The sequence below is a fragment of the Oncorhynchus masou genome, chromosome 18 (genome assembly GCF_036934945.1).
Source record: "Oncorhynchus masou masou isolate Uvic2021 chromosome 18, UVic_Omas_1.1, whole genome shotgun sequence".
NCBI lineage: Eukaryota > Metazoa > Chordata > Actinopteri > Salmoniformes > Salmonidae > Oncorhynchus > Oncorhynchus masou.
In genome coordinates this window covers 39,105,521-39,131,917 of record NC_088229.1, presented here as the reverse complement: position 1 = coordinate 39,131,917, position 26,397 = coordinate 39,105,521, and the positions used below count along the sequence as shown (strand labels likewise).

The 26,397-nt window shown below is 42.4% G+C and overlaps 1 protein-coding gene across 2 annotated transcripts; it reads right to left on the bottom strand.

Moving 5' to 3' along the window:
* Positions 1–1,855: 1,855 nt before the first annotated feature.
* On the bottom strand, positions 1,856–24,683 carry LOC135504560 (acetyl-coenzyme A synthetase, cytoplasmic-like). 2 transcript variants are annotated; one of them, XM_064923264.1, is made up of 18 exons: positions 23,718–24,683; positions 22,009–22,204; positions 14,344–14,539; positions 12,122–12,194; positions 11,422–11,497; positions 11,223–11,334; positions 10,727–10,771; positions 8,986–9,123; positions 8,595–8,765; positions 7,975–8,108; positions 6,426–6,558; positions 6,138–6,194; positions 5,931–6,011; positions 5,672–5,780; positions 5,427–5,495; positions 4,258–4,434; positions 3,997–4,071; positions 1,856–3,878 (listed from the first exon to the last, which is right to left on the bottom strand). In XM_064923264.1, the coding sequence occupies exons 1-18, from the start codon at positions 23,842–23,844 to the stop codon at positions 3,751–3,753; spliced, it is 2,097 nt and encodes a 698-aa protein (XP_064779336.1). In that variant the 5' UTR covers positions 23,845–24,683; the 3' UTR covers positions 1,856–3,750. The 2 variants fall into 2 exon arrangements, with proteins under 2 accessions (XP_064779336.1, XP_064779335.1); XM_064923263.1 differs by having other exon boundaries at positions 10,727–10,774; positions 23,718–24,682.
* Between the last annotated feature and the right edge of the window lie 1,714 nt (positions 24,684–26,397).

Sequence of the window (26,397 nt, the reverse complement as noted above, 5' to 3'; positions counted from 1 at the left end):
CGCCTCCCTTCCCCAGGCTTTCTTTACCAACATCCTCAAATTCTCCTGTCTTACACCACAGATCTAAATTTCTCTCATCACTTTCTCAGTCATATTCTTCAGCTCCCTTCCACCTCTCTGAGATCTCAAGATCCTTCTTTCCCACCTGTCCTGTGCAGTCTCCTCCTTCTGTCACGGTTGGCCCACTGCGTGCACAAACAACAGCGGCCTCTCCACAGCACATATGCTCACAGGGGTCAAGTGGCTGAGACAGCTGGGCCAACACGCCCAGGCAGCACACCCAGGGGACCCCCAGGGCTGTCCCCTCATTCTGTCTCCCATCAACAGGCCATGGTGGGGGCGATGGTACTGACTCTGCTCCAGTCCTTCAATTACATATGTATGGGTGTATGGGTGCAGTACACAAACAACCACATACAGTAACGCTAAGGCTGGGAATTGCCAGGGACCTCACGATACGATCACAATACTTAGGTGCCGATACGATATATTGAGATTCTATTTAACACACACAGAACGATTCAATACTGCAATTTGATGTTCCAAACTTATTGCTCACTATAGAGACAAGAGATATAAAAATTGTTTTCATCAGTCAGGGAAATATGTGCTGAAAACATGTTGCCTCGCTATTTCAAAAGATGGAGAACAAGCTATAGAATGAAAAATACTAGCATTTTAGCGCAGATACAGCCGACTAGCGCCAGCTGACGCTACATACAGTAGGAAATAAAAAACTTTTTTTTTTTTTTTTTTTTTTTTACACATCGATAATTCATCCAAAAATAATATTGTGATAAGTAACTAATCAATCCCCCCCATACACACACACAAATGCAGTGTGAGAGGGAGTGTCCTATGATTTACATGTCTCAGCGGAGCTGCACTTACTAGTCAGACTGCAGCACAAACAAGACCAGTTCCATCCCTTTACAGAAACTGCAAGTAGGCAATATAACTGGATAGCCAGGGTCTACTATTATTGACCTGAATATATCTATCACAATGCCCAGAAGAGGGTTGAGAGGATGAAAGGATCAATCTGAGGTTGCTCAGATTTCATGTGTGGAGGGAATGCTCAGAGAACAAAGCATAGAGGCAGATACTGTAGGACCCGTGCTGTTCATGTGTAGTTATGGATTTTGATGCACAGGAAATACAACAACCTGACATAAATGGGGTTTCCCTGACACTTTTCTTTCACACGCAGGCGCACACACACAACCCCCAAAACAAGGACTAACCCCTTAGCTTCACCTGTCCGTGTGATTAACGACCACGGCGCCATTAGTGCTGTTCGCAACACTGAGATGGTGGGGATCGAGATAAACATGAACACACATGCTACTGGCTGGCCCAAAAACAAGCACAACGCCATCAATTATTCAGTCCCAGCCATCCCCATTGGCAGCAGATGGCTCATCTTACTGAGCAACGTGGCATATCGTACAAGTGCATATTTCATTTCTATACTAGATAAGCATGATTCCTAGTACAAAGATGAAATGGAGAGAGACATCAGTTGAAGAATCAATACCAACATATTCACAAGAGTATACCCTCTCTCCAGTCGACACACAACGACAAAGGCTTACCAGGTCTTATCGATGCTTCAACACTGCCAGCTTGAGGGTGGTGCTGGTTCCACTCAGATAGTAGGTTCCATTCTAGGGGAAATCTGAAAAGGAATCAAATGGAACACAATGGAGGTGGAATGGATGATTAATATGTGCATTCGTCCTAGAAGATATGGTCTGGTGGCTTCCAGTAAACAAGGCAGTTGATGAAACACAAGAGCATCAACAAATACACCGAGCATTTGGGCAGCTACTACAATTCAACAAGCCAGACAATACGCTTTTTATTTGACCTTTATTTAACCAAATGAGTCAACTGAAAAAACAATTCTCATTTACAATGACGATCTGGCCAAGACTCATGTACACACACACACAATCTGCAGAATGATTTAATTTACAGCAGCAGCATACCGGTATTCTATAATACATTCACACTTAAATAATACACATTATTTTCTGACCAAGATTAAACTATATGAAAAATGGATGCCATACAACAACAAAAAAGGAACGATTAAGGACTTTATAACTCATCTTATGATAATGTATCCTTGGAAGAAAAATAATGCCAATTATAGCAGAAAATGCTAAATTGTCGACAAGAAAGATAAGTCGTTCACGGATTTGTTTCGACAGGCAGCAGTGCATAAAGTAGTATTTCTGTGATACTCATGTCTCCTAGAGTATTCTGCTTCTAGCTAAACAATTCCATCACATCCATGCTATGCATCATGTCCTGTTCAGTCAGATACTGAACGTGGACACAACTGGACACAGTATAGGTCTATCATTGTGTGCATATAATATCCATTGAACTGTCTGCTGACTGACAGATCAAACTGGCTATAGAAGAAGAACACTACAGGGAAAATATGTAGTAGAGTTGAGGAACCTGAGGATTTCAGAAAACATGTTATAGCTCCATCTACTGGAGAATGTAAGAAAGGTCAAGACAAACTGCACAAAGTGGTGCGAGATGAGAGATGCAAGTGAATGAATAAAATGATTTACAGCACTCCAACATGCCCAGGACAGGGTTGTATTCATTAGGGTATGCAAAAGAAAACATTTTACAAGAGGACAAAATTGAGAATTTCTTATTGGACAAATAAGTTTGTTCTTAACTGACTTGACTAATAAAATAAAGGTTAAATTAAAAAGTCCTCTCCGTTTGTTTGTTTTCTACAGTTTAGTGCCTAGTGAATGCAACCCAGGTTCCATCCAAAATAACGACCACTAAAACTAGATGAAGTAGTCAAGTCATATTAAAATGAGTTATTGCATGTCGCTTTGATACAAAGGGGCAACAAAAAGCTAAAATTGCAAAACGTATAAACGTTTTTGCCCAGGCCCTAATACCAGAAGTTATTTCAAAATAAATTTAAACTTTTTTAACCAACACAATTATAACATCCAGCTTCAATGTTATGTTGGCACATGAACACAATGACAGTTCTGCTATTACATTTAAAAATAATAATAATCTAAACGGGTCCTGCATTTTATGTTTGGTCCCACTTTGAAATAAACAACAAGTCTTCATTAGAACTATAATCATGTATAAGCGAGGTCCTATGACATAAAGGGCAATAACAGGCCCTTGCATCTATGCCAAATATGTACCCTCCCCATGACATTTGTTCATGAATGACAACAACGTTCTACCACAGCTCCGGGGGCTGACGTCCAGTAGGTAGGCACCATTAAAGTTGTTTTTTTTCAAAATGTGACCTTTTCTTTCTAGTACAATCATCCCACACTCACAGACTAAAAGAGTTGTACACACTAACAAACTCCCTCTGTCTCTAGATTACAGAGGGAGTAGAAAATACATCAACAACTTAAAACATTTCAAGCATGCAGACACAAACACACATAGCGATCCTATGTCAACCTGCAAAGAAATAAAACAAAATGACAAAAGTCTACATAGTTCAAATGAAAAAAAGCAAACTTTGAATCTAATAGTACATCAACTGTACTTTATAACTGGGGAGAACTGAAACTCCTGACAAACTAGAGGGATGTGATTCCTCAAACCCAGTTTTGGCTTGAGCCCCACAGTGACGGCTCTTCAGTTCAATGCATGCATCTCCTTCTGCAACTCTTCCTCCCTTTCCTTCCAGCTTTGCCCTGGCAGGGATCTCTGTCTCCCTCTGCAGGTGGAAGCTCACACTGCGCCACAGCAGCGGTTCAGGAAGAGCTGCTCGATGACCGAAGAGTCGGCTAGGGTGGACAAGTCCCCCAGGTCCCGCTCGTTACGGGCAATCTTACGTAGCACGCGCCGCATGATCTTACCTGTATACACAGAGAGAAAGAAAGGCAATTTGTTCAATAACGCAATTTACAAGCTCTCATTCAGAACGGCTTTCAAATCATAGGGTAAAATGTTGCATCATATATGTGCTATTCTCACCTGATCTGGTCTTTGGAAGGCTTGGGGCATTCTGTATGAAGTCGGGGGTGGCAATGGCACCAATCTTCTCTCTCACTGTCACAACAGATAATAATACACAGCATTAGTCATCTGAACATCCTCAATCCCAGTTATAATTCATCTGCTTCAACACAGGAACCTATTGTCTCTGAGATGCATGTAAACAAGGATGGTGCCTTCGAGGACAATCCCTTTCGTCATGTTCAGTGTCAGTACTTGGCCTAACGCGCATGCAAACACCTTGTTTTTTGAGCTCGGCCTCCAGGGTGTGGTTGAAGCCGACTCCATCGGTGAGCGTGACAAAGCAGTAGAGACTCTCCCCCTTGACAGGGTGCAGCCGGCTCACCACTGCTGCCTCGGCCACCGCCGCGTGCTCTCCCAGGGCTGACTCTACCTCTGCCGTGCTCAGCAGATGGCCTGGTGTGTGTTCAGTAGAGAGAAAACCTTTAGAAACGGGGAGGTACTAGCTAAACTTGTCCAACAAAGATATTCATTTTCTGTTGCAAAATATTGTGCTACGGTGTGCCCTACTTAACATGACCCAGCTATGCATACACTCCATTGAAAGGAATATAGTACAACAGTCTACTTAGCTCTGAATCATATTTCAGTGCTCGAGCATGTAAGGTAACATTCTCTATCAATCAGTCAGACCTTCTTGGAGGACTAACTTTATCTAATCTTTCACAACAGCAGAACACTAGTCATGACTCTGAAAATGAATCAAACAATGAGGAAATCCTTGATTTAGTTAAAAACATTTATCATTGAACCAGACATTGTAGATTCTTCTGATGACAGTTGTGGGAGGAAACGGTGCCGTTATCACAGGAAAGGTTGACTCGAGTTTCTAAATCAGTGGAATGCCCAGTGGAAGCAGAGAGGGGTGCCAAATGCGGAGAGTGTCCAAACGAGAGTGCAGAAGGCTGTTATATAAAACACCTGTCTCCGGATTACATCTTCAAACTAAGGGCATCCATGACAGAGGGGGAGAACTGGCAACTCTTAAAAATACTAGTTCAAATCACAACGTCAGAGATCTATCTTCTGGTTGGAAAGTCGGAGCTCTAGTTCCCGAGTTGGAATTCCAAGTTGGATGACCGTTCAAATATATTTTCCCCAGTTGGAGCACGTTTTTTACCCTGAGTTCGCAGTTGTTTTGAACTCTGCATTAGAGTTGGAATCATGGCATATTGTTTAGCTAGCTAGCTACAAGTCTAAAAACAAAAGACTCCACTATGCAAGTAACCATTTCACTGTACATCTTCTGTATCCTGTGCATAATGTAATATGTTCTACAACACAAAGGGGAATTCCACCATTAGCAGTAGGGCAAAACAAGAGACCACATAGTAGACATACCAACACTACGCATTACATTTCACAGAGCTCCAGCTGATAGTACTGACCTGAGACATTCAACATGTCATCCATCCTCCCTGTGATCCAGTAGTAACCATCCTTGTCCCTATGACAACCTGGGGGGGAAACGTTAATACATAAGTGCCATATACAGGGGGTCTTGATTTAAACAAGTATACATAAAACAAATTGGAAGTCTATAATATGATGTCACTTAAAGAATACATATTTGTGCGGTATTCTATAAACATCTGTCATGATGGTGCTCAAGACCATGTTAGCCTCATCTTACCATCACCAGTGACGTAGTATCCAGGGAATTTCTTGAAATAGGTGGTCTCAAACCTCTGGTGGTTGCCATACACCGTCCTCATGACTCCAGGCCAGGGCTGTTTGAACACCTGAGGAGGAGGACAAGATGCAAGGATGTCCAAAGTCAAAAAAGCATTGAAAGTCCAATTCATTAAATGCCGACAACATATTGCATATATGAGAAAGAATTACTTTTGCAGCTAAATAAAAGTACTGGGTAATTTCTACAGTTTTCTTACTAGGTAACCCTCGCATGGTCCCTCCAGCTCCTCCCCAGACTCATTCAAAATGGCTGGGACAACTCCAAAGAAAGGGAAGGTCTGGTGGTGGAGGAGGAGAAAGACCAGAGAGCAAATTAGACCGACTCTGCCATCATAATGACAGGAGGCAGGCATCATCTTAGTGGGCAGGAATGGAGAACTTGATAGAATCAACGTAACACTTACAGCAGAGCCAGGCTTCATGGGCGTGGCAGCAGGAAGAGGAGTCAACACGTGGCCACCCTGAGAGAAAAACAAATGGAAAGAGAGATTCAGTCACACACCAAAAGGGCAAAATGAAACTACCTTTCAGTATTTACAGTTTACAGTGACAGAAACAGAGGAGAGATGTCGATGCTGCAAGGAAGCCACCGTGGCCCTTATTGTTTTCTATTTTTACTAATAGAAACACAGCTGTGTGTGCTGAATTCAGAGAAAGACCAATTCATTAAAAACAAACAAGTGGGTACTGACGGTCTCAGTCTGCCAGAAGGTGTCGACCACAGGGCACCTATTTTCCCCGACCACGCTGTAGTACCACTGCCACGCCTCTGGATTGATGGGCTCCCCCACCGTCCCCAGCACCTTCAGAGACTCCCGATTGTACCTGACACAAACAATGGGAGGGACGTGTTATCCTGGAAGACACACTCCTATAGACTCACACAAAAGGACAAAACCAAACATGCAGGCATTTGTGTATATAGCAGTATATTGAGAAGGCAAAAACAGACCATCTACACAGTAGACGTACTTAACTTCTTCGATATAGGGGGCGCTCTTTTAATTTTTGGATAAAAAAAACATTCCCGTTTTAAACAAGATATTTTGTCACGAAAAGATGCTCGACTATGCATATAATTGACAGCTTTGGAAAGAAAACACTCCAAAACTGCAAAGATATTGTCTGTGAGTGCCACAGAACTAATGCTACAGGCGAAACCAAGATTAAATTTCATACAGGAAGTGCCCCAGATTTAGAATGCGCTGTGTTCCAATATCTCCTTATATGGCTGTGAATGCGCCAGGAATGAGCCTACACTTTCTGTCGTTTCCCCAAGGTGTCTGCAGCATTGTGACATATTTGTAGGCATATCATTGGAAGATTGACCATAAGAGACTACATTTACCAGGTGTCCGCTTGGTGTCCTCCGTCGAAATTGTTGCGCAATCTCCAGCTGCGTGCATTTTTCCATTTGGTTCAGAGGAGAAAGGCAACTGCCACGAATGATTTATCATCGAATAGATATGTGAAAAACACCTTGAGGATTGATTCTAAACAATGTTTGACATGTTTCTTTCGATATTATGGAGTTAATTTGGAAAAAAGTTTGGCGTTGTAATGACTGAATTTTCGGGGGGTTTTCTTAGCCAAACATGATGAACAAAACGGAGCGATTTCTCCTACACAAATAATCTTTTTGGAAAAACTGAACATTTGCTATCTAACTGAGAGTCTCCTCATTGAAAACATCCGAAGTTCTTCAAAGGTAAATGAGTTTATTTGAATGCTTTTCTTGTTTTTGTGAAAATGTTGCCTGCTGAATGCTAGGCTTAATGCTATGCTAGCTATCAATACTCTTACACAAATGCTTGTGTAGCTATGGTTGAAAAGCCTATTTTGAAAATCTGAGATGACAGTGTTGTTAACAAAAGGCTAAGCTTGTGAGCCAATATATTTATTTAATTTGCGATTTTCATGAATAGGAAATGTTGCGTTATGGTAATGCACTTGAGGCTATGATTACGCTCCCGGATACAGGATTGCTCGACGTAGAGGTTAAAGGATCATTTAAGCAGATGAAGCACTCAATAGTCCCATCTGTAGACACTGACCCTTTTCTGTATGAAGTCCTGTCATATTCAATAGGGCAGAAATGGTTGAAACTGGGTCAAACCATTAAGTGCTCTCCAATTAGAACAGTTCTGTTTTCTGTTGCAAAACAATTTTGCGACAGTGTGCCCTAATGAACACAATCCTGGTTAGAAACAGGATGTATGAGCCAAGTGTGTGGAGACTCACTTCTGGACGGGCTCGCTGCCATACTTCATCAGGAGGCGGATGGCTGTGGGCGCCGTGTAGAACTTGGTAACTTGGTACTTGTCCACTATCTCCCACATGCGGCTCACATCCGGGTAGGTGGGCAGACCCTCAAACTGGACACCGATCAGATTCACACCACAACAGAGTCGGTCACAAAATGACCACAACACAGAGCCCGAGGAAGATTATGTCAAAACAACTATGATCATAAACTAACTAAGTCATCATTGGCTGTCTGATAAAAAAGATAATGCTGTCTCAACTACGTGAGGAAGTAGAGGTGGAAAATAACATCTCCTTTGATCGCTCTCTTCCGGTTTACAACTTTTTTTAATGAGTCGCTGTACGAGATGAGTCACAATAAAAACATGACTTGGTTACAACAAATATCTCTATACAGTTTGTCAACATGGAGTGTGGAGGTTTTTGACACCATTTAAAATCAAACGATATTATAAACCTGTTGCACAAAATTTGAAGTGGAAGCCCAGAAAAGCAACAAGTTCCTCATAATTAATCACAAAAAGCCTCCCTATATAGTGCATCAGAGCCCAAACGGAACTAATGACAGTAGTAAGACTGTGGGGCCCTCCACTCACCAGGACGCTGGTGGCACCGTTGGCCAGGGGTCCATAGGTGATGTAGGAGTGGCCCGTGATCCAGCCGATGTCGGCCGTACACCAGTACACGTCGTCAGGCTGGTAGTCAAACACCAGCTTGAAGGTGGTGGCCACGTAGAGCATATAGCCACTGACGGTGTGTAGAACACCCTGACGAGAAGAAGCACACATGATCATGACAGCAGCACTGACGTGCATGTGAAGAAAGAAAGAAAAACAAGAGTGCAAAAACCTAGAAGAGACAGAGAGAGGGGGAGGCAAACAAATTGATAACGTGACCGAGAAAGATGAAGACGTGCACTTTAGGTTTCCCCGAGTGGACACAGAGAGACAGAAACGGAGTGTCATTTTTGCGTGCGATATTGCGCACCTTGGGTTTCCCCGTGGAGCCGCTGGTATAGAGGATGAAAAGGGGGTCCTCAGAGTCACACCACTCCGGCTCGCACTCGTCAGACACGCCGCTCAGCAAGCTGTGCCAGCACTGATCCACCTCTGGGTTCCACGGCACCTGGCGGAACCACACACACACAGGTAAAACCCACACAGAATAATTGCCCGGGTGACACGGATAGCTAAATGTTTTCAGCCCGTGCGAGAGACCGCATCAACAATAACGATTAATTCAGCTGATTCTATTCAGCAACATCCAAGCCTAACAGACAACACTCATATTAAGCAGTAGGAAGAAGTATTAAATGCTTTTAAATTGCTTAAATCAGAAGTCAGCTCATGTCAACCCTGCCGCTTAGACAAGAAAGAATAGAACAAACAAGAGAATAAGAAAGCGAGGCACCAGGGATTCAAGTCTAAGTAAAGCAGCAGTGTATGCACTCGAGCAGTCTGTGAAACAACGGTGAGAGAAGTGAGCAAATAATGCAACTTCCAGAATTCATAATCAAACGCATCTCCCAGGCTGCTGTTCTTGGGGGTTAAACGTCACTGGTGGGGTTAATGAAATATACTGTACAGATGTTCTTAAACTGTGGGTAGGGTCCTGCGTTTTCAGTCAACTTTTATCGTCATAGTATTTCTGAAAAATGCCATACATGTGCATCACATTGATAGTGCTGCACATATACTGATATACACTGAGTGTAGAGAATATTGGGAACGCCTTCCTAATATTGAGTTGCATCCCTTTTTGCCCTCAGAACAGCCTCAATTTGTCAGGGAATGGACTCTACAATGTGTGGAAAGCGTTCCACAGGGATGCTGGCCCACGTTGACTCCAATGCTACCCAAGTTGTGTCAAGTTGGCTGGGGATCCTTTGTGTGGTGGCCAATTCTAGATAGACACGGGAAACTGTTGAGTGTGAAAAACCCAGCAACGTTGCCGTTCTTGACATGTTAAAACCAGTGCGCCTGGCACCTACTACCATACCCCATTTAAAAGGCACTTAAATATTTTGTCTGACCCATTCACCCTTTGAATGGCACACATACACAATCCATGTCTCAATTGTATCAAGGCTTAAACATCCTTATTTAACCTGGCTCTTCCCCTTCATCTACACTGATTGAAGTGGATTTAACAACTGACATCAATAAGGGACCATAGCATTCACCTGGCCAGTCTGTCGAGGAAAGAGCAAGTGTTACTAATGTTTTGTACACTCACTCAGTGTATATTGACAGTGCTGCACAATCACAGTAAGAGAAATATTTCCATTATCTACAGCAGGAAACAAAAGGCCCCACTGACGGCATAAGAGATCAATATTGATACACTACATCTACATGGTTAGTCAGGGGTCAATTACCATTTGAAACCTTCTAGTCATCGTTTATCCTTCAGTGTTGCTTTCAGGTCCAATTTAAACCCAATGATCTGATCATCTTAACTTAAGTATAGCTAAAAGTAAAGGCTAAATCCAGGCAGAAAAGGTAAGGGACCCCGGACCAGCTCTGAGCAGAGTGCTGTTAGTAAGACCACAGACAGACACTGACAGAGAGAGACCCTCTAGAGACAGCAGTTAAGTTGTTAATATAGGTGGAACACAGGATCGACCCCCAGGGTTAGGCTACTGCTGAGAAGAGGATCAGGCAAAGGTGTTTATTAAAACAAATAAACAAGGAAACAAGAAATTCAAGCTCAGGGAAATCTGAAATACCTGAGGGACGGGACGGATTTTCTTGACGCCGTCTCTCTGTTTGTCCTGCTAGAAGGGGTTAATAGAGACGGTTATTTCAACAGACGTATATAACAAAAAGAGGGGTGGCTTCTTGTCATTTGAACTGTGACATCTGAGACAAAGCCATACAGGGGCATACATCTATACTTCTCATCTTATACAAACACCAAGGCAAAAGTCTTGACTGTTTCAGGAAATACAAGTGGAAAAACAAAACACAGGAGGGAGTTAACATTAAAGGGATGACGACTTATGCTATTATTTACTAAACAGTAGCCCCCGTAGCATGTGGTAAAGTTGATCGACATGCCCTATGAACAAATGGGTCGTATTCATTAGGCACCAACTGGAAGAAAAGGGAGGCACTACCTGATCTTCTTAATAAGCGACACCCATTTTTATTTTCCATTGCAAAACCTTTTACTTTGGTGTGCCCTGATGAATAGGACAGTGGGGCTTCTGCTGCTGGTCTCACCTGCAGGTCAGGACAGGGCCGCTTGGCAGGGGGGGACTGGGAGACCAGGGGAATGGCTTCCACCTCCTTGGACAGATGTTTCAGCATGATACACCTCTGAACTGGGAAACTCCTGACAGAAGGAGAAGGGGGGGGGTGTCACCAACCTCCCGTGAGCTAGTCAGATAGAGCAGTGCGTCATGAAAAGCATGGTCCTTACCGGTCCCTGCATTTCTGCAGCGCGTCGTCAGCGATCACCTTCAGGTTGATCAGCTTATCTCCTCTGTAGAAACCATCTGAGACAGGGGGGGCATGTCAGTGTTGGGGGAATTCAGAATGGATGAGGTGAAAGGGTGCACACCGAACAATGAGAGAAAGGCAGGGCAGTTACTGGTACTGTAAGATGTGACTGTCAGTGAACGGGCATGAACCCGTCACAGCCCAGGAACAATCTTCATCTTGATATTTTGAAACCCACTGACTATGAAAAGGAATGATTCCGTCTTAGATTATATGTATAGCAAAGTGACAAAACACTTTAGTATTGAGGGTTTTCAGATGTGCATTTTGGGATTGTTTGACATCTAGGGTTCTAGTATAATTTAATAGTTTAAAAACAACACCTTTTAGTCCCCTTAGCAACAGTCTTTATCAGAGGGGAGAAATTGCCAACGACCGCCCCACTGGCGCACACAAAGAAACCCCATCTAAAGAGGTTATGGTTTATACGATTAGCGTCACTCTAGATCAATATCTGTAGTGTGATGCGGTAAGCCTATTCACTGGGCTCTCTCTCTCTATGAGCAAAATAAAGCAGGGCTAATTAAAACCGTGGATTAGGAGGTCATGGGATAATCTATGGCACTATAATCCATCTAATAAGAGTTTCATTATTACTGCAGTTTTGTTTGCAGTCTCACCGGCCGTGATCAGCAACGAGCACTGGGAGTTCAGGATCCTATCGCACAGCGACTCTGCCGAAAAGCCTGCAAACTGGAAAGCACACAAATAAAAACACAAGTACACTAATCAAATACACTCTGCAGTGTGTGCGTAAGTGTTTGCATTGTAGGGTGTGGGTAGATAATTTTGTTTCTTCGAAATCTGTACGAGGAAGAGCTGGTAAAAAGTCTATTCCATCCATTTAGCACTTAAGTGGCTTAAGACGGCATCTAATTCTTAATTTTTATTTATTTCACCTTTATTTAACCAGGTAGGCAAGTTGAGAACAAGTTCTCATTTACAATTGCGATCTGGCCAAGATAAAGCAAAGCAGTTCGACACATACAACACAGAGTTACACATGGAGTAAAACAAACATACAGTCAATAATACAGTAGAAAAATAAGTCTATATACAATGTCAGCAAATGAGGTGAGATAAGGGAGGTAAAAGACAAAAAAAGGCCATGGTGGCAAAGTAAATACAATATAGCAAGTAAAACACTGGAATGGTAGATTTGCAGTGGAAGAATGTGCAAAGTAGAGATAGAAATAATGGGGTGCAAAGGAGCAAAATAAATAAATACAGTAGGGGAAGAGGTAGTTGTTTGGGCTAAATTATAGATGGGTTATGTACAGGTGCAGTAATATGTGAGCTGCTCTGACAACTGGTGCTTAAAGCTAGTGAGGGAGATAAGTGTTTCCAGTTTCAGAGATTTTTATAGTTCGTTCCAGTCATTGGCAGCAAAGAACTGGAAGGAGAGGCGGCCAAAGGAAGAATTGGTTTTGGGGGTGACCAGAGAGATATACCTGCTGGAGCACATGCTACAGTTGGGTGCTGCTATGGTGACCAGCGAGCTGAGATAAGTGGCGACTTTACCTAGCAGGGTCTTGTAGATGACCTGGAGCCAGTGGGTTTGGCGACGAGTATGAAGCGAGGGCGAGCCAACGAGAGCGTACAGGTCGCAGTGGTGGGTAGTATATGGGGCTTTGGTGACAAAACGGATGGCACTGTGATAGACTGCATCCAATTTGTTGACTAGGGTATTGGAGGCTATTTTGTAAATGACATCGCCGAAGTCGAGGATCGTTAGGATGGTCAGTTTTACGAGGGTATGTTTGGCAGCATGAGTGAAGGATGCTTTGTTGCGAAACAGGAAGCCAATTCTAGATTTAACTTTGGATTGGAGATGTTTGATGCGAGTCTGGAAGGAGAGTTTACAGTCTAACCAGACACCTAGGTATTTGTAGTTGTCCACATATTCTAAGTCAGAACCGTCCAGAGTAGTGATGTTGGACGGGCGGGCAGGTGCAGGCAGCGATCGGTTGAAGAGCATGCATTTAGTTTTACTTGTATTTAAGAGCAGTTGGAGGCCACGGAAGGAGAGTTGTATGGCATTGAAGCTTGTCTGGAGGGTTGTTAACACAGTCTCCAAAGGGCCAGAAGTATACAGAATGGTATTGTCTGCGTAGAGGTGGATCAGAGACTCACCAGCAGCAAGAGCGACATCATTGATGTATACAGAGAAAAGAGTCGGCCCAAGAATTGAACCCTATGGCACCCCCATAGAGACTGCCAGAGGCCCGTACAACAGGCCCTCCGATTTGACACACTGAACAATATCAGAGAAGTAGTTGGTGAACCACAACCAGTATTGTTTCTTATCGATGGCGGTTAAGATATCGTTTAGGACCTTGAGCGTGGCTGAGGTGCACCCATGACCAGCTCTGAAACCAGATTGCATAGCGGAGAGGGTGCGGTGGGATTCGAAATGGTCGGTAATCTGCGTGTTGACTTGATTTTCGAAGACCTTAGAAAGGCAGGGTAGGATAGATATAGGTCTGTAGCAGTTTGGCTCAAGAGTGTCCCCCCCCCCCTTTGAAGAGGGGGATGACCGCAGCTGCTTTCCAATCTTTGGGAATCTCAGACGACACGAGAGGTTGAACATTCTAGTAATAAGGGTTGCAACAATTTCGGCAGATCATTTTATTATGAAAGGGCCCAGATTGTCTAGCCCGGCTGATTTGTAGGGGTCCAGATTTTGCTGCTCTTTCAGAACATCAGCTGACTGGATTTGGGAGAAGGAGAAATGGGGAAGGCTTGGGTGAGTTGCTGTGGGGGGGGGGAAATCAGGCTGGTATGATATGTACCTAAAGGCCTCATCCAGACATGGTTAAGATGGTGGCTGTTAGCTACTCACCACGATTGAGTGCACAGCCCCGATGCGGACGCAGGCCAGCATGGCCACCACCAGCTCCACCACCATGGGCATGTAGATTGACACACGGTCCCCCTTCTTCACCCCCTGGGACTTGAGCACGTTAGCAAACTGGCACACCTGCTGGAGCAGCTCTCTGTAGGTCACCTTCATCACGTCGCCAGGTTCATTCCCTTCCCTGTGATGGGATCAAGAACAGAGATGTATCATACATAATGTTTGTAGAGATGTTTCCCGACAAAGACGGCCATAGTTTTAGTCATGTTGCCGGGATGCCAATGTCCAGTGTTCAATTTAACCACTGGCTGATTAATTAGGGCCGATTTCAAGTTTTCATAATCTGTAAAATCGGTCTTTTGGACACTGATTATATTGCAATCCACAAGGAAACTGCGTGGCAGGCTGACCACCTGTTACACGAGTGCAGTGTCAAAAGGACCTTGTGGCTGCAAGGAGCCACGGTAAGTTGCTAGCTAGCATTAACCCATCAAGGACTGGGGTTCCGCTAGCGGAATTCTCGTTAATCCAGCCACAGTGTCTGATTTCAAAAATGCTTTACAGCGAAAGCTCCACAAACGATTATGTTATGTCACCACCAAGTCACAGAAAAACCCAGCCATTTGTCCAGCCAAAGAGAGGAGTCACAAAAAGCACAAATAGAGATACAATTAATCACTAACCTTTGATGATCTTCATCAGATGACACTCATATGACTTCATGTTACACAATACATGTTTTGTTCGATAAAGTGCATATTTATATCCAAAAATCTCATTTTACATTGGTGTGTTATGTTCAGTTGATGATCTTCATCAGAATGCACTCCCAGGAATCGCAGTTCCACAATAAATGTTTGTTTTGTTCGATAATGTCCATAATTTATGTCCAAATAGCTTATTTTGTTTGGGCGTTTGGTAAACAAATCCAAACGCGCGTTCAGGTCCAGCCGAACATCGGACTAAAAGTTCAAAAAGTTATATTACACTCCCGGGTTGCGCAGTGGTTAAGGGAGCTGTACTGCAGCGCCAGCTGTGCCACCAGAGACTCAGGGTTCGCGCCCAGACTCTGTCGTAACCGGCAGCGACTGGGAGGTCCGAGGGGCGACGCACAATTGGCCTAGCGTTATCCGGGTTAGGCCGGTAGGGAAATCCTTGTCTCATCGTGCACCAGCGACTCCTGTGGCGGGCCGGGCGCAGTGCGCGCTAACCAAGGTTGCCAGGTGCACGGTGTTTCCTCCGACACATTGGTGCGGCTGGCTTCCGGGTTGGATGGCGCTGTGTTAAGAAGAAGTGCGGCTTAGTTGGGTTGTGTATCGGAGGACGCATGACTTTCAACCTTCGTCTCTCCCGAGCCCGTACGGGAGTTGTAATGATGAGACAAGATAGTAGCTAATAAACAATTGGATACCACGAAATTGGGGAGAAAAAGGGGTAAAATTAAAAATAAAATAAAAAGTTATATTACAGGTCGTAGAAACTTGTCAAACTAAGTATAGGATCAATCTTTAGGATGTTTTTATCATAAATGTTCAATAATGTTCCAACCAGAGAATTCCATTGTCTGTAGAAAAACAATGGAACGAGAGATACCTCTCATGTGAAAGCGCGTGACTGAGAACGAGGCTGCTGCCAGACCCCTTAGTCAAACAGCTCTCATTCGCTCCCACTTCACAGTAGAAGCCTGAAACAACGTTCTAAAGACGGTTGACATCTAGTGGAAGCCTTAGGAAGTGCAAAATAACCCATATCCCACTGTGTATTCGATAGGGGCTGAGTTAAAAAACTACAAACCTCAGATTTCCCACTTCCTGTTTGGATTTTTGTCTCAGGTTTTTGCCTGCCATATGAGCTCTGTTATACTCACAGACATCATTCAAACAGTTTTAGAAACTTCAGAGTGTTTTCTATCCAAAACTAATAATAATATGCATATATTAGCATCTGGGACTGAGTATGAGGCAGTTTACTCTGGGCAGGCTATTCTTCCAAAAGTGAAAATGCTGCCCCCTATCCCAAAGAAGTTCAACTTATCTTATAAAAATCAATCTTCACATAATCACTAGTTAACCTAGTAATATCATCAACCATGTGTAATTAACTAGCTTGTCCTGCGTTGCATATAATCAATGCAGTGCCTGTTAATTTATCATCGAATCACAGCCTACTTCAACTTCGCCAAACGGGTAATTTAACAAAAGCGCAAACGTACCTAACCATAAACATCAATGTTCTTAAAATTAATTCGTTTTTTTAAACCTGCATATTTAGTTAAAAGAAATTCATGCTAGCAGGCAATAGGAAATTGTCACTTCTCTTGCGTTCAGTACAAGCAAAGTCAGGGTATATGCAACAGTTTGGGCTGCCTGGCTCGTTGCGAACTGTGTGACCATAATTAATTTGCTAGAATTTTACATAATTAGGACATAACATTGAAGGTTGTGCAATGTAACAGCAATATTTAAACTTAGGCTTCCCACCCGTTCGATAAAATATGGAACGGTTCTGTATTTCACTGAAAGAATAAAAAAAAATTATAGTGTCCGGATTTGACCATATGAATGACCAAAGGTTCATATTTCTGTGTTTATTATATTATAATTAAGTCTATGATTTGATATTTTATAGAGCAGTCTGAGCGGTGGTAGGCAGCAGCAGGTTCGTAAGCATTAATTCAAACAGCACATTCCTGCGTTTGCCAGCAGCTCTTCGCAATGCTTGAAGCACAGTGCTGTTTGACTTCAAGCCTATCAACTCCCAAGATTAGGCTGGCAATACTATAGTGCCTGTAAGTACATCCAATAGTCAAATCAAATTATTTTATAAAGCCCTTCTTGCATCAGCTGATATCTCAAAGTGCTGTACAGAAACCCAGCCTAAACCCCCAAACAGCAAGCAATGCAGGTGTAGAAGCACGGTGGCTAGGAAAAACTCCCTAGAAAAGGCCAGAACCTAGGAAGAAACCTGGAGAGGAACCAGGCTATGAGGGGTGGAGATAACAGAACATGGCCAAGATGTTAAAAAATGACCAGAAGGGTCAAATAATAATAATCACAGTGGTTGTCGAGGGTGCAACAAGTCAGCACCACAGGAGTAAATGTCAGTTGGCTTTTCATAGCCGATCAAAGGTATAGGAAATACAAATGGTATAGAGAGAAATAGCCGGCACGTCATATTTCCTATAATAACTACAACCTATAACTTCTTAACTGGGAATATTGAACCAGCTTTCATATGTTCATGTTCTGAGCAAGGAACTTCAACGTTAGCTTTTTTCCATAGCACATATTGCACTTTTACTTTCTTCTCCAACACTGTGTTTTTGCATTATTTAAACCAAATTGAACATGCTTCATTTTTTATTTGAGACTAAATTTATTTTATTTATGTATTATATTAAGTTAAAATAAAAGTGTTCAATCAGTATTGCTGTAATTATCATTATTACAAATATATATATATAAAAATCGGCATCGGCTTTATTTGGTCCTCCAATAATCGGTATCGGCGTTGAAAAATCAGAATTGGTCGAACTCTACTCAAAACAATCACTCATACCAACATGCTCACAAAGCTCGTGCTCACGATGGATCTATTCTAGCTAAGTCTCGTGTGCCAAAGGTTGAAGTAATATACTGACATTTTGCCTCTGCTTTACTCAGCAATGTGCCTGAGCTGTGGAGTAATTTATCTCTTGAAATATCCTCTTAAAATGAAAAAAGCATGACTGGTAATCTCTAAAGACAAGCCCTTAAGACTGCAGAGTGTGCACTAATTTGGTTTGTTGCACCACAGCTTAGAGGGAACATTTCTCACAGGGCGTTGGCTAGTTTATATTGTCAGTTATTTTATCATCAATTCACCGAGCCTTGTGTAATATTAAGCAATCTGGAGTTTCACAATCGGATTTCCACCCCCCGTAAAAGTATGTTTTAGGATGGCACAGTGATTGCTATCCTTGGGCAGAATGTGGGATAGATGGGTGAACTTGATAAGTGACCTTTGCTCTGACTTCTCAGCAGTCTCTTGGGGCTCCTGTTATGGGCCAGTGTTCACACAGAGGGATGACATAGCCAACTGTGTTAGGAGGGACATAGTGCTTTAACAGAGAAACAAACTTGCCCAGTAACCACACTTTAAAACAGAATTTGTCATTTTTTTGTAGGCTGAGGAGCGCATTGGAGTTGCCTTGTTCTATTTCACTGGCACGAGCGGTCTTTCCATCACCTGTAGTCAGAGTACTAGTAGATGCACAACTGAAATCACAGAGCATTTTATACTCACGTCATTTAGCAGAAGCTCTTATCCAGACTGATTTACAGGCGCAATTAGGGTTAAGTGCCTTGCTCAATGGCACGTCGACAGATTTTTCACCTTAGTCATCTTGGGGATTCAAACAAACTACCTTGCGGTTACTGGTCCAACGAACTTAACCACTTGGCACGCATGCAGCCAAGTTTGCACATTTGTTGACATTATTTGCTAGTTCGTTTCTAGCCCACTTATAGCAAATTTTAGTCAGCAATGGGAGAGTCATTGCTTCCTACAAGAGCATGAATTTGTACATATCAGTCTATGAAAAGCGAGCTTTTTTCTTAGAAGGGAAAAAAAAGTGTCCTATTTTGAGACCGGCTTGAATTTGCAAATAAGCCAATAGGCAGATGGTATCATACATGTTTGTATGATTCTCTGTATGGTAATAATACATTTACATTTTTAATAAACAATAGCGCAATTTCAAGTCACCTATAATTTGAGCTTTCGGACAAGTAAAACATTCCTAAAATGGTTCATGGCCCGCCTTGCACCTACATCAGCACAGAATAAACATAACGAACTACAGTAGCAATTAGGGCATTTAGGGACAAAGCCTATTAGGCTGTGTGTAATAGGAAATCTAAAGGGAAGAGAGTGCTTCTGGGTCTGGCTGTGAATTTAGATTGAGAAACAATAGGCCTGCCAAATACTGTAGAGGGCCACTGTTGTTATCTCGCAACTGTTTATGTGCAAGCACGAAAAGGCCCATGCAAAGCTCTGCTTTCACACAACATGGATTTCTCAATAGACTGTACACTCCTCCCTTTTAGATTGATGTTTATTTATGAGCTTCACTCTGCTCTCTGGTGGAGTCTCACACGACTGCTGGCAGGTCAAGGTTATCCAACTAGTTCCCCTCCCCATGGTGGTGACAGAGTGTGACTAAACACACACAAGTCAAGGCAGCCAGTCCTATGAATACACTTTCAGCACTCACAGTCAAGATGATGAAACACTCCACTGTTGTAGAGGTTGGCAGAGGACAGAAAGAAAAAAACATGCCTGCCTAGCACCTACATCAGCACAGAGTAAACACAATGAACTACAGTACAAATTAGAGCATTTAGGGACAAAAACAGCTAAAGTAGCCTAGCAACAGACGATAGGCTTTCCTATTACAACATCAGTCCGAGACAACAAAAAAAGTAATTCCTAAAGAAAGGACATATCCATTGGACTGACTAAGATAAGCAGCAGGGCCAAACTAATGGTATGCAAAGGCTGATCGGACATGGGAATGATGGGACAGACATTTCACACTTGAGAAGTCATGAGCACAGAGAATGGCATTTCAAGCTCCAGCAAATTTGGACGTTCTGCAAAATCTCTTCTAACTTTAACCAATGTAATGAGTAGCCCGTTGGTACGGAATACAGTTCAAAATTCGACTAGTGAGAACTTCTCCTGTAGTGAGAAGTCAGTTTTCTAAAATCAGAGTTGAGACCTCAGTCACCATAGTACAAGTTATGTGTAGGCCTATTGTTGTTCACAATTAGCCAATATCTGCGCTACAATTTGCAAGACACGCAACGCAGACACCTAAATGAATTCAACTTTGATGTGACTGGGAGCTTGGGTGTCCGTAAACCAATGAATTGAGACTACAGAGTTGCAAAGAAAAAGACATATCTCAGACTGGCCAATAAAAATAAAAGATTAAGAAGGGCAAAAGAACACAGACACTGGACAGAGGAACTCTGCCTAGGAGGCCAGTATCCCAGAGTGGCCTCTCAATGTTGACGTTGAGACCGGTGTTTTGCGGATACTATTTAATGAAGCTGCCAGTTGAGGACTTGTGAGGCGTCTGTTTCTCAAACTAGACACTAATGTACTTGTCCCCTTGCTCAGTTGTGCACCGGGGCCTCCACTTTCTATTCTGGTAAGAGACAGTTTGCGCTGTTCTGTGAAGGGAGTAGTACACAGCGTTGTACACAGCGTTGTACGAGATCTGCAGTTTCTTGGTAATTTTTCACATGGAATAGCCTTCATTTCTCAGAACAAGAATAGACTGACAAGTTTCAGAAGAAAGTTTTGTTTCTGGACATTTTGAACCCACAAATGCTGATGCTCCAGGTACTCAACTAGTCTAAAGAAGGCCAGTTGTATTGCTTCTTTAATCAGAACAAGTTTTCAGCTGTGCTAACATAATTGCAAAAGGGTTTTCTAATGATCAATTAGCCTTTTAAAATGATAACTTGGATTAGCTAACACAATGTGCCATTGGAACACAGGAGTGATGGTTGCTGATTTTTTTAAATTAAGCCATTTCCAGCAACAATAGTAATTTACAACATTAACAATGTTTACACTGCATTTCTAATTTTATGTTATTTTAAAATGGACAGAATGTAATTTTCTTTCAAAAACAAGGACATTTCTAAGTGACCCCAAACTTTTGAACAATAGTATGTATGTATGTATGTACATATATCCTTTATTTAACTTGGCAAGTCAGTTAAGAACAAATTCTTATTAACAATGACAGCCTACCCCGGCCAAACCCGGACGACGCTGGACCAATTGTGCGCCGCCTTATGGGACTCCCAATCACAGCCGGATGTGATACAGACTGGGATCGAACCCGGGACTGTAGGACGCCTCTTGCACTGAGATGCAGTGCCTTAGACCGCTGCACCCCTCGGGAGCACTGGTACTACAAAGATCAAAATTAAAAAGTGAAACATTGTTTCCTGAAATCAGACAGCGAGGCTTGTATTAATTAAGCCCCACTGTACCAAACTAAATGCTAGGTTGGAAGCAAGAAGAAATAATCCACGAGATGAGATAAATACAAGAGATGATTCGGACAGGAACATGATATTCTTATGGCGGCGCAGTGATAATATTCAGATTGAACTATTAGCAGGCATAGGTGTGTCTGTGACGCTAACACAGAAAGGCTTGGAACGCTGCTCGTCCAATCAGCAGCCAGGATCCAAACAACCAATTTTTGTGTATTTTTGCGTCTCAACTTCAAAGCTCACTTATACCAACATAACACACAAATAGCTAACACATCCCTAAATAACCCATCCAGCACTAGAAGCCCATTCGTCCCCATGGATTCACTATTCATTCATGGGGACATCTTTGAACTGAGGCTAGCTTTCACAAAGGAGGGGGAAAAATATTTGATATGACTAATGCGCAATGAGGCAAGAGACAAAGGACCAAGGATCACTGTTGAACTATTTAACTATTTAGCCTCCTCTTCTAGCATTCCATCCCATTGTTCCTGAGGGACACCCCCCCTCAAGCAGAGAATCATAGAACGGCCAACAAGCGAGTGCTTTGACAACCTCCGTAATTCCCTTGACACACACACACACTGACCAGTAGAACGCCACTTTGTCCCCAAGCTTCCGCTCATGAACGTTGCGGTCAAGGACGTTGTAGCAGATGTTGGTGGTGGCCCCCTCCATGCACTTGATGTAGATCTCCCCCTTCGTCACGTCAAAGTTGTAGTCCAAGAACTGGCCCGTGTGCTTCGACTTCCAGTAGAAGTCTTTTGCAATGTCACCCCAGAACTCTGGAATAAGGAAACAATGAGCCATTATGATGACCACTATCTGGTGGTTGAAAGGGACAATCATGCAAGGCCACCTGCAGCCTCCACCACCAGGAAGAACAGAAATGTCAGACAGATGCATTTCTTGTGACATTTGCAAATGTGTAAACACTCATGAACTGCCATCCATGTCAGACAGATAAGATTTTTTTTTTTAAAACAGTATTACTGCATGATGTTGGCTAGCTATCCTTATCCACCCCTGCAGATATGAGAGAGCATGAAGCGAGGCAAGTAGGGAAGGGACGTGTTTTATGCTCATTAGCACAGAAATATTAAGGATATGCTGGCAAAATGTATACATTGTTGGGTCCCAAGTAAAACAAGACCTACTGGCATAAGTTTAGTTTATTAGGATCCCCATCAGCTACTGCACATGCAGCAGATACTCTTCCTGGGGTCCACATAAACCATACAAATACACAACAAAGTACAGAACAGTTATAGACAAAAAGATATAACCTTCAATTCAAAATAAAGTCACAAAGAAACATATATACTATTTACACACTATTCATATATAGAGTATAGTTATATCTTTAGAAAAATAGTATAGGCGCTGTGATACAAGATGTTTGTTTTTGAAAGCTAAACTGGCTTTCTGCCTGAGTAACCTCTGGCGGCAGAGCAATCAATGACGACATGGCTCTATACACAACTGAGCGACTCATTAAATCTGTTTTTGGTTTGGGTATCGTGAAGAAATCCATAGAGGTGTATGTTTGAAGTGCATGCAAATACATTATACAAGGGGTTACACACGTTTTTCTTAAAGACTCGAAGTAGTTAACTTCTCCACACCCATGTAACGCTATCATGCATGGTTGTTGTTATTTCTTGGTATGCAGTTAAGGGGGAAGGCGTGCTGCTAGGACTTTATTTTCTGCACCTTAACATATTACTGGATTATAATGAAGATGGGACAAGATCAGGGCCTGAAAAACTAGCTAGTACAGTTGACCTGTGTATCAAAAATACAGATATTTTTATAAGCAGACATACCTCTCCCCATCGTCACAAAAACTTTATCAATATGACTTGACTGTGATAAATGACCATCCAATGTTACTTCAACTTGTTCAATGGTCACACCCTTGATGCACAACTCCAGGCGAGGATTAGGTCTAAAAGAATGCTTTGAACCAAATACAATGCTTTTGGTTGTAGATGCATGTATGAACAGTTTATTGTTAATTACCCATTCTGAAACGAACTCGTTTCTATGAGTCAGTGAGCTCACTGGCTGTAGATGCTGTGTGGAGTGTGCAATCAGTATACATTCATTTCAGCTTCTCGAAAGACAAGGCAAACATTTGTAAAAACAGAAGTGAAAAGGTGTTCGCTCATGCAATGCTTGTACTTCCACAAGTTGTTGACAAGGCTTTGATACGTGTATTTGTAGAAATCAAATAAAACATTATGGGTCACATAAACATATTTAGCAGATGATATTGCGGGTGTAGCGAAAGCCTACCATCTGGATTTTCAATGGATTTCAGGTAGAGTTCTTTGTAATTTTCAAAGTTGGGAACATGAGCATTCTTCTTCAAGGCTCCTCCTGCATGAAAAACATCCTCCTTTGGTGCTTTGTCTGGAATCATTTTGCTCTCGAGTCAGCTGCCTGACGAGCTAGCTATCCTACCTACCTATCGATTAGCTGTCGAGATACGAGACAGGTGGCAAAATTACCTAGAATGGTTTGAGGGTAAAACAAATATTTGCTCGTGCCCAATGCAGCTCTAGTAACGTACAAATCAAACCAGCCTCCAGTGAGTCACCCTCTCATTGGCCTGGCACAAAAACAAGGGCTAGTTAGCCAAATTAATGTACTTCCTTGTTTGACTGCGGATGCTCCTTTAGCCTCCTACTAGCTACTTCCACGTTAATGCTTACAACTATGGTAGCTAAAGAAGCATAATAAAGCAATGAGGTTAGCTACTGAGAAAAAGACAGGCAGTGGAACCCAAATAAATGAACTAGCAGCGAACTACTTACATCAACTAGCCATCTCTAGAAAAAGTTAAAATATAAAATAGACTTTTTGGCTAAGAAAAGTGTTTCAATGCAACTGCATTTTCAGTTTGAGCTGGCTAGAGTTCAAATCCTTGCAACGTTTTAGCTAGCATACAATAGCTCCCTAGCAGCTAGGAAAGTAGCAAGCAAACAAGATTCACTGGGACTTGCGAGACAAGGCCTTTCTGTTTCGACGTGCTCGGTCGAACACCACTTGACTTGATATACCCTTCTTCCATTCAAACAACACCTATTGCATTCATACTGAAATATGACATTTTTATCTGCAATGGTATCCGTTTTGCCCTGAAGTGGAGGTGGTCTACCGTTCGTCCAAAAACCTCGTTGGTTTAACCGCAGAGACACCGCTAAGGTAGTACGCGTGGGAGCTCAGGAGGTGTACTCCGTTTGACCCACCACCACCGCGGCCGATCATATTTGAGAAGGCAGGTTTTAAAAGGGACCACGTGTCAGAATTTAAGATCCCCGGCCACTTAATTTATATTTTAGGAAATTTACTATTGACAGTAAAGAATAGTAGAATTACACCGGGTTAAATTTCGAAATTTGGTTGTGCAACAGCAGTTTTCCTCTTGTTATGTCAGTCACTGACAGTCCCTCATTTAGCCGTGCTAGCTAACACTTTTTGGTAACACTTTGCTTGACACCTAGCATCATCACACTTTATGGCAGGGTCATAACCATGTCATAATATCTCAGAACAGCTGACATAACTTGTCATAACCTTTATAATATCGTCATAACACAGTCATGGCGCATATTTAGACCTGTTGTGACATATATTGCATTATTTTATGGCTGTTTATGACAACTATATAAGAGTGTCAAAACCCACATCTACCACACAAGGCAAAACATTCCATTACTTACACCATAGCCTACTTGTCAACAAAATGTTCATGTTATATAAAAAAAAAAATCTGAAATTGACCATATTAAATTATCATTGTAATTGCACACATCGTTGTTGGATATGCACCTACCCCAATGCTCTGTTTCTGATGACTGGGATGGATGCAGGAGCATATTTCATGAGCAGAACATTATTTTTTTAATTTAACCTTTATTTAACTAGGCAAGTCAGTGAAGAACAAATTCTTATTTACAATGACGGCCTAACCCGGACGACACTGGGCCAACTGTGCACCGCCCTATGGGACTCCCAATCATGGCCAGATGTGATGGAGTCTGGACAAGACACCCACTTTGTGACTGATGACTGACATAAGGGCACCTGATAGGCCTATCTGGCATATATGTGTGATAAAGTGTATTTTCTTAGTCCAAGTAAAGTGACACAAGATGGTCAGAAATGCTTCATGACATTTCATCAGGTGCATTTCCTTAGTCCAAGTGACAAAGGATGATCATAATGCTTTGTGACAGTGTCAAAGTGTATTTTCTACAAGTTTTTTTTTTTTTTTAAATCCTAGAGTCGATTGACATGCTGGTGCATCAATCTAAGTAACATTTTTTTTAAAATCCCCATTAAAATATGTCAATTTAAGCTAGAGACATCTATTGTGCCTGGCAGGGGAGCAACTTTGGTTTTAGAAGTGGGGGAACATTATATATATATATATATATATATATAGATATATTATTTTTTATCCAATTGGATAAACACTCCAAACAAGCCTACCCAACTGCTTGGAGGCGTCTGTATGCTCCTAAAGCACACCGTTGCCTCATTTTGTATCACATTCCAATGATAAAACTGGGGGGGGACCAAAATGCAATTTCAGAATGTGGGGGGATGTCCCCCCCCCCTACCCCAGTGAAAGTTGCACCCCTGGATAAGGACCACTATGTAAGCAGGGGAAGCTACTGTATTTTAGCCTTTTGAGAGTGGGGCACAATGGTGAGCACCAGTGAAGTTTGGTCAGACGCACAGCAGGTGGCGACAGCGTTCAACTCAGGTAGGAAGCGGATCTGATGGGGGGTGAGGCATTAGAAGAAGAGATACAGTAATACTGTGAGAATAGCTACAACATGGGTGGGATAATGAAAACATAGGGAGAGAAATCAAGACCAAGGTAATACAAATAGGCAATAGAGTAGTATAATGAAGGCTGTTGAGAGGGAAATGAAGGTGTACGTGGTCTAATGGAAGTAAGAGG

What these genes read in the sequence shown, in the direction of transcription:
- LOC135504560 (XM_064923263.1), bottom strand. Translation starts at nt 23,844, where the DNA reads ATGATTCCAGACAAAGCACCAAAGGAGGATGTTTTTCATGCAGGAGGA. An exon ending in ATCCATTGAAAATCCAGATG is followed by an intron (nt 22,205 to 23,717) that starts GTAGGCTTTCGC and finishes TCCTTATTCCAG; the next exon opens with AGTTCTGGGGTGACATTGCA. An exon ending in CCTTCCAAAGACCAGATCAG is followed by an intron (nt 3,879 to 3,996) that starts GTGAGAATAGCA and finishes CTGTGTATACAG; the next exon opens with GTAAGATCATGCGGCGCGTG.